General features: G+C 28.8%; 1 protein-coding gene across 2 annotated transcripts in view; it reads right to left on the bottom strand.

Moving 5' to 3' along the window:
- Positions 1-1,874: 1,874 nt before the first annotated feature.
- Positions 1,875-9,009, bottom strand: part of LOC143076041 (septin-2-like) — a 67,159-nt gene continuing 60,024 nt past the window's right edge. For both annotated transcript variants that reach the window (XM_076251664.1, XM_076251663.1), the window contains 4 exons: positions 8,371-8,422; positions 7,355-7,462; positions 6,413-6,491; positions 1,875-4,782 (listed from right to left, as the gene is read on the bottom strand). In XM_076251664.1, coding sequence (XP_076107779.1) covers positions 4,690-4,782; positions 6,413-6,491; positions 7,355-7,462; positions 8,371-8,422 — 332 coding nt within the window. In that variant the 3' untranslated portion in view covers positions 1,875-4,689. The remainder of the gene's footprint in view (positions 4,783-6,412; positions 6,492-7,354; positions 7,463-8,370; positions 8,423-9,009) is intronic.

Genomic DNA, 9,009 nt, shown 5'->3' with positions numbered 1-9,009 from the left:
TTCCTTGTGAAGGTCAATCCAGGAAACGCTACGTGTGCATGCAATTTACAAAGTTTCGTTTTCATTTCTTACTAAGATATATATACATATACCCAGTTTAAATCAAGACTAACATATGGCTACATATTGTAAAGTGTTGGACAAAAGAAGCTGTTTTAAAACAACTCATGGTATTTGTCGGCTGTATAATAGAATGTGTTGTTGTCTTCGTATCTGCCTTTCAAACTACCTAGATCCGAATTATTGTCACATTAATTAATCATGCTTATTTGGGTTCCTCGCCCAATTTTGTCAATATACTACTAACGAAACTATAACTAATTGCCATACAAGTGGAAGGTTCATATAGCTAGTAAAGATGAAAAAACACGTTATAAAAGGAGACGAAAGAGGATGAATATAAATGTTATACATCCAGTTCCAGTTTCTTGTATATGTCTTCATTAATTGTGGAGCACTACCCAAAGGGTATAGTTTTAGTAGCTATGTACACCGTAGAGCTTCTCTAGATATAATTACACCAGCAATGCCAATAAGCCGAATATTTGAAATCAATCGACATATTGAAACGGAAAAAGTTGACGATCTGTACAACTAAAAGGAAATTACCAACATATATCTAAGGTCAACTTTGCCTGAGGGAGTTGAAACATTTGTGTTCAACGGACAAATTTATAAAACGGTTTATTTTAAATAATGTTATTATCATACGTAGTACTGACTACTAAGCTGATGATCCCCACGGGGAGTGATAGTTCACCAGCAGAGAAATCGACCCATTGCTATAGAAGTTGAAAACAACACGTTATTATCAAATTGATTTTCTGGATTCGCCTTTCCCCTTTGAAACCAAAATGACCTAATAAAATAACCAAATACAACCACGTATTGCTCATTTTACCTAGGAATTTGGTACTTTTGTTTAATTTCTTTTAATGTTTTTTTTCTTTCACCATATTTTGTATTATACAAATTAGGTTTACCGATGTTCAAATTTCGTAATTTCATAAGGAAGGAAAAAAATCAAAGTAACAACAAAAACTAAGGAGTTCGTATGAACTCCAAACTAGGATTTGCGCTTCGACTTGGTACAATTGTCATCTGCTTATGACTCATTAAACCATTCGAATTCAACTCAGTCAAATTGTCAAAATCGGTAAAAGTACAGATCAGACGACTATACTGGTATCTGATAAAATATCTCTTAATGTATGTTTAATGAAGTGAACAAATTATATAGGTTACATCGTGACAGATAATGGTCTTCTTTTTTTCAAGTTCGATACTAACAAGGATTTGTATAGTAAATATATTTACTATACAAATCCTTGATACTAATCAGTTTTGAATTAAGTCACATGTTACTAACCTTCATACAAAAAACACATGGTTGTTGGCATTTGGCTGAGGAAAGCTATGTTACAAGTTCCAATAAATAGACAATAAAACTGAAGTAATGCAATGAATGCACATTGTGTCAATCTATTAAATGAAATAGCATTTCAATACATTGATGGCTTACGTAAGGAAAGCCTTACTAGTTGATATTTCTCTATAGGACACCATGCCCCTTTACCAGTTTCTATTTCCCATATTAAGAGAACAGTGAAATCTTAATCAAAATTCAAATTTTGCATATAACTAAACAGTTCACTTGTACTGAATATATGTACTGTGAAATCTTAATCAAAATCCAAATTTTGCATATAACTAAACCGTTCACTTGTACTGAATATATGTACTAAGTTCCAACTTGATTTGGGCACAGTCTAAAAAAATTAACCTGATACAGGACAAATGAACAGGTATACAGGCTTGAAAACATTCTGCTCCTCTACTAAAGTAGGTAGGACATAAAAAGAATACATGTAAAAACAAAACAACAATATTTATTTAAATACAAAATTACTTTGTACATTAACTATGAACACATTATACATAACTCATGTCCTTCTTTATACTCATAATGAAAAGTGTTTACTATATTTTTACTATATATTTACTATATAGCTTCAATTTCATATAATATCCAAAAAACATATTTTCATTTATTAATTGAATGTTACTAAAATGTGAATAACAAGTCCCTTGTTTTAATTTTTTAATGCAAAATATATGGACTAAATTACAAAATAAATCAATTTGAAAATTAAGACTCTAATGACACAGTATCAAAAAATGCTTTTTATATAAATGAAATTAAATAGGTAACTTGTTGTTTGTTTCATATATGAAAGATTGATTGGTGGTTGCTTAATGTACAGTGTAAAAGGAGGTATGAATAATTTGTCAATGAGACAGCAACCCCCCCACCAAAAAAAAAAAGAGGTGAAAATAAGTTAAAAAAAAAACTGTGTCTTTACCTATATTATGCACATTAACTATAAACCAAAGGTTAGCATGAACTTATAGAGTTTATCTTTATCAACTACTGCAGTCTTGCAGCAGATGTAACAGTAAATCATAAATACAAATTCTAATTAGATTACTATAAATTGATCCATGTATATGTAATACAGCTATAAGTTTCATCTGCCTTAAAAATAAATATATGTATAGGTTTGGTCCCATTACCATCAATGTTTTATTCTCTAACACTGCCATCAAAAAAAAAGAAAAAAAGATTATTTTTTTTTTATCTGAGTTTAATTTAAACATACAATTTTATAGAAATCAGTTGTTACTGAAATAAACATGTGTGCTCAGGGTTAATCATGGACCTTTAGACATGTTTGAAAAGTCTTAGTCAATCCTATAAAGTTTGAAATTCTTCTGAGGCAAGTCAGCTTTGTCCAGCAGCATCATATATTGTCAATATGGCTCTATACAAAGAAAATACAAATTGTACATTTTTAACATACTTCTAAATTGTTCAGACTATTGTATTTACTAGTATTTAATTCATGATATTCTGTTTGTATTGTACCATTATGATTTATCTAAAACATGTATTCAACATTAAATATGCACTGTAACATTTCCACATTAAAGATACAGGTGATTAAATTTGCATGAATTAAAATAAAAAAAGGTATATCTCTAGAAATGATGAAAATATGATCATATAGAAACAATCATAAAGATAAAAATAAAAATAAATAATAGTAGGAAATACACAGATTGCATCTTTTTTTTTTAAATTGTGATATAATTATAAAAATGACAAATGATCAAAAAGTAACATATTATACAACATTTCTGAGTATAAGGATAATAATGGCATTATCATGTTTTAGTCATAATATCGACTAACCACTCTTATTTTCTCTTTTAATCTGAATTATTTTTATTTGATGTTCCAGCCATTTGAATACATTAAAAAATTTCAATTTCAACATTAAACCTTTACTTAACAGTCAAAAACAATAAAATTTCTCACCAATAGTTTTTTTTTAATTGGGCCAAGGAAGATAACTCCATTTATTTTTTGGTTTTTAAGAATTACTTTTTCAACAGGTTCTATTCAAAATTCGAATATCTAACAAACCCTGACAATCTTTTATAAAAAAAAATCTGTTTAATTGCAGAAAATAAAATGATAATAGTATTTTGCTTATTTTACTATTTTAAATAACCATGATGACAATGTTCGTGGAAGATTGCAGCACAAAGAAATCAATACATACAGAAATGTACGTTTCACGGATTATGCACATAGACTATCATAATCAAGGAAAAAAAATTAAAGAAATAACAATAGGAATACACAATGTTATTGTCATTTGTAAATATTCTCTTTTAGGTAAAAACCAGCAGATCATAGTAAAATTTCATAATCTCTTCTATTCCTAAAAACCTATCAGTAGTGTAACAAAGCATTTTGATTTTTACCCCTTTAATGCTTGAAAATTGGGGTCTATTTTCAGTGTTTCTGATACCCTTAAGGAATGCTATTGAAATAAGGGAAAAAATTAAAATGGTGCAATATTTTAATTTCCCCTATAAACTATCAAAATGTCAAGATACTGTAAAAGAACACATTTCTAGTGAATTTAACACATACACACAATTTTTCACTCAATAACACATAATGTTGAGAAATTCTCATTAAAAACTGTCTGTTTATGTGTCAATTTTTCAAACAGCCAAACTATTCTTTTTAACATTTAATCTTTCATTTAACAGATATCATGTTCATAAACTACATTCAAACAAGCCAAAAAGTTAGTGAATTAATTAGCTAAAACATTTCATATAGTTTGGGCATGTTGAATAGGTTATAAACAAATAATCTTAACTATAATTATAAGCAACTACAAAGAGTCTCTTCAACTATTTGTAACGAAATATTGGTTCTATAAGGAGATATGACATTTCATCTAAAAATGGTAGATTCAACCTCCCTGTCCAACAGGAGACTGAATTTAGAGGGAGATTTAAATATTATTGGGAGACTCCAAAGTATGTTTTGAGAACTGACCAATTGACTTGACCTCAGACTGTTGTTAACGAAAGATGAGATCTAAATCATAACATAAGCAGTGTAAATAAGTGTTAATCGAAAATAACAGGGAATTGTAAATTGGTTAAAAATTTGTTAAGACTTTTAAATTGCACCATGGCCGCCATAACAAATCTACACTGGCGTACTGTACACTCTGTTTACAGTGCCTCATTACTTGTACATAGTACACTAGGAAATTGTACATTTTAAAAACATTAAATTACTGTACACTGCCTACATGTCTATCACCGTACATTGCCCAATCGTCCATTTTGGGAATTTGGGTTATTTTGTAACTGTGCTTGCATCTTCGCCAACATTTCTTGCATTCGTTGTATCTGAAATAATAGAACAAAGACAGGTTAGAATTTTTATTTTTTATGATAAGAATGATGTAAATGAATATCAGATTATATAAAAAGAAAAAAAAAACATACAGTTTAAGTATGCTTGTCTGTCTTAGTCATGTATTTATCAAAGTTGTACAAAAGTCGAACATGTAAGAATGTTGTTGTTGTTTATAGTTAGCATGTGATTAGTTATTTATAGTAAGGTCGGTTTGAATGGGGTTTAAAGTTTCATGCACGAGTGAATTCAGGTAGTTTAAAGTCATTCGAGCCATTGCAGTTTAAGTGACCAGTAGCATTTTTCCAAATAAATAATATAATAATTTTATAATATTTATTTTCAAATTTGTTGACCGTTAGTATGCAGTAACCAGCACCAGCTGAGAATGTTCGGTGTATTTACACAAAAACATTGATTTCATTATACATATACTAATAATAAATGTGCACTCGTCTCTGCAAGTGGCGTCTCCCATGTGAGAGTTTGTGGTTATTTGATAAATATTTTATATTCATTTGAGTTTACTAATTAGAATTTAACTCCTATTTATAACAAGCTACTGATATGTACATGTGGTACCGTTAAAAGTACACTATATTCTCATTTCTGTTTTTAAAAGGTAAGGGAATGAGGTTTGAGCTTTTATAATAAAGTGGGTTAGATAAAAGGATCTATATAGTCAACCAAATACAATAAATAACAAGATAAAGAACTAAAATAAAAACGCTGGTCCCAGAAATCCTGCATACTGAAAACAAATTTATTTGTGCCGATATTTTATTTCATGTTTAGCCCTTTCTAGCCCAGTTTGTGGTTATTTCATTTCTTGAGTTTGAAATCTATGTAATGAAGTCAAATAAGGAAAGATTTAAGTTTAACATATTGGTGACGATTTGTATTGGAGTTATTTTTTTTACTCTTGAAAAAAAAAACGACTGACAAAAATTAGTTTGTTCCTAGTATTTTACAGAGTTTTTTGTCTTCTGTACAGTTAAATATCAACTCCATGACTATTTCATTCACAACTTTTACTTTTTAAAGTACCAAGGTTTGTAATAAATTCTCAAACTAAGTAATACTTAAGATTCTGAAATATATGCATGCACATCTTATTCGAATTAGAAATCAACGAGCAACATTATACTTATAATTAATGTAGTTACATTTAAACCAATGGCATGGAATTCGAATGTGACTGTTAAATGATGGGATATTAATATTGTAAAAACTTTTGATACCTATAACATCCAAATCATTTCAGAATTCACAGTAATCTAAATAATCTACAGTGAAAACTAACTAAACAGAACCCTTTTAAATCTGAAGACTTTTTCTTCTAATGAGTGCAAATTTCATACAAGTTTCACGCTTCCGGGTGCAGGTTTCTCGCTGCATTGAAGACCTGTTGGTGACCTTAGACTGCTGTTGTCTGTTTTATGGTCGGGTTGTTGTCTCTTTGACACATTCCCAATTTCCATTCTCAATTTTATCTTAAATTTAATCGCATTAGAAAATTAGCTATATGTCAAAAAAAAAAAAAAAGTCAAGTTAAGACATGTATCTAGCTAATTCAGCGTGAGGGTATGGTTGTTTCACTGTAAAATAACTAAAATACATTACCTCTGCTTCTTTCTCTTGTAACAGCTGTTCTGTTTCCAGGGCTTTGTCTAAGTTGGCTATGGAATCTCTCTTTAGTTTCCTGTAAAAAAATATCAGAAAAGTTGTTTCAACTGATCTTCATTATTTATAACATCTTTTTACATTTCCTATGGAGAAAGAGTTACTTCCCTTGATACAAATAGTTTTATATTTCTTTTTTCTCAATTTTGTGAGGCTCTTAAATTTAAGGTATTTGTTTCAGTTTTTATTTATTTTCAGAATAATGAATCATAATGTTTTAACTCATTTTTACTCATACTTAAAAAAAAAAGTGGCAGAATAATTGTTTAATAAAGGTATAACTGAACTAGGAATATGGTGTACAAACAAATCTAGATTTTTCATCCTCATATCAGCCATAGAAAATTACTGTGTACAAAGCTCTTTTCAAATACATGTCTTTTTATACCAATGAATTGAGTATGATGTATAACATTTCTCCACTTACAGGATTGATTTTCTCATTATTTCTTTGTTTTTTTAAATACTCTTGGCAGCTATATAGTATTATCAAAAGAGGATAAAGAAGAGCAATTTGCTATACTTTTCAATGTATCATCGTAATATTTTTGGTTCCATTAATGGTGTCTAGATTTGTCCATTTTACAACTGTTTTTTTTTTAAATACATTACCAGTATTGCTCTTATAGTGCAGTCAGGATATAGTAAATAGATTGGAGGTTTAAAACATCAACCGACAAAGAAAACTTAATTGCATATTTGGGCTTAAACATCAAGAAATATAATGAACCATACAAAAAAAAATGGAGGTGATCTCAGGTGCTCTGGAAGGGTAAGCAGATTTTGCTCTTTAAGTGGCACCTGTAAACTGAACCATAGTCCTTGTATCAAAAATCAAAACATAGCCGAACCATATTTAGCCTAAAACAAGGATAAACTTACGTTCTCTCTCTATTAGACTTTGAAACTTCTGATGATAACAAAGACTCTGCTCTGTAGTTTTCATAATGAATTTCTGATGTGATGTCTTTTAAATCCTGCATATGTGTACTGAAAAAATAAGATCATATATTTCATCTCAGGGAAAGAAAAACAAACAACAAATACAACTCATTAAAAATCTAAATGTTTTTTTTTTTGTTTTTTGTTCATAACATATTTTTATATCTAATATCTAATATCTTTCATTGTATTTTGATTCATATGAAAAAACATAGATAATTAGTGGAGAATGTATGATACCCCAGCTTGCATATAACATTAGAAAGAGCGATACTCCAGAACAATAAAAGTGATGCCATCCAAATTCAGTATAGCGGCAAAATAAATGCATAAGTTTCATGTTAAGAATGTTTGCTCCTCCATTTTTTGACTTTTTGACAGATTTTCAGAATCCTCTGGTTTTATCCATGTATTGTTATTAAAACCAATTGCCCACTAACCCCTGCTTTTCTTTTTACAATTTTATTACATAAAGTTTAAAAAGCCATATTTCAAAATTTTATAAAATTCATGTTATTTTTTATAGTGTTTGAAAAAAATAAGGTACCCATGTTAAATATATGAAAAATCTAGAGAGAATAATTTCCCGCCAAATTTTCAATGGCTCATATCTCGAAAACGAGCACACGGACCCTCCATTTTTTTTTTATAATTATATACTATCAATTCACAATTGTCTTTTTAACAGATTAGCGAACATCCTTAAGAACAAACATGATCTGTATTTGTAGAGAATAATGTTAAGTTCAAAGATGTGTTCAAGAAATAAATGCTTTCCAAAAATGGACAACCATAACTATAAAATTTCTGTTTATTAAATTTAGATGGCATCAAAACATTAGCAATAAATTATAAATAAGCATCAAGGGACAATTGTGAAATAATAATCATTTTAAACTGAAAATAATTTGGAAGATGTATGCAAAAGTAAAACTTTTATAACCAATTGTAATTACCTGATCAGCATCTGCCTCAGTTTTATAAAATCACAATGCTTTGGATTGTCCACTGAAAAACAAATACAAGTTAATTGGAAAATCATGTTTTATTTCATATCAAAAGCATAATAAAACATAACATTAACTTAAATAGTTTGCTGACCATTTAAAATTTTGGAAAAATGTTATTTTTCATATTTCATTATTCACACTTTGGATGTTCCAGTTTTCAAAGTGTTCAGTTTTTGTTTTTGTGTCTTTTGATCTTTTATTGGTATGTGCATGGATTATTTCCCTTGTTACACTGATACTAGCACTGAAAAGTACAAAAAGTCTCTAATTTCTTATATTTCAGTGCTTTTAACTAATTCCTTAACTACTATAAAAGAACTTAATTATCATTAACTTTTGTAATAAAATATATGAAAAAAGTGCTAACAGTTTTCAAAATGTTCAGTTTATTTTGTCTTCTGATGTTATATTGATATGTGTTTATGGATTATCTTCCCTGTCACAATAAAACTAGCCTTGAAAAGTAAAAATCTCTTTAAAATTCTTTAATTCACCAGGATGATTTATATGACATGTAAGACTGTGACATAACATATCAATCATATTGCTTAAATTATGTATTTTCATAACATTGTTTGCTGTTAT

This window comes from Mytilus galloprovincialis, chromosome 5 (genome assembly GCF_965363235.1).
Source record: "Mytilus galloprovincialis chromosome 5, xbMytGall1.hap1.1, whole genome shotgun sequence".
Taxonomy (NCBI): Eukaryota; Metazoa; Mollusca; class Bivalvia; order Mytilida; family Mytilidae; genus Mytilus; species Mytilus galloprovincialis.
This window is presented reverse-complemented; position numbering and strand designations above follow the sequence as displayed.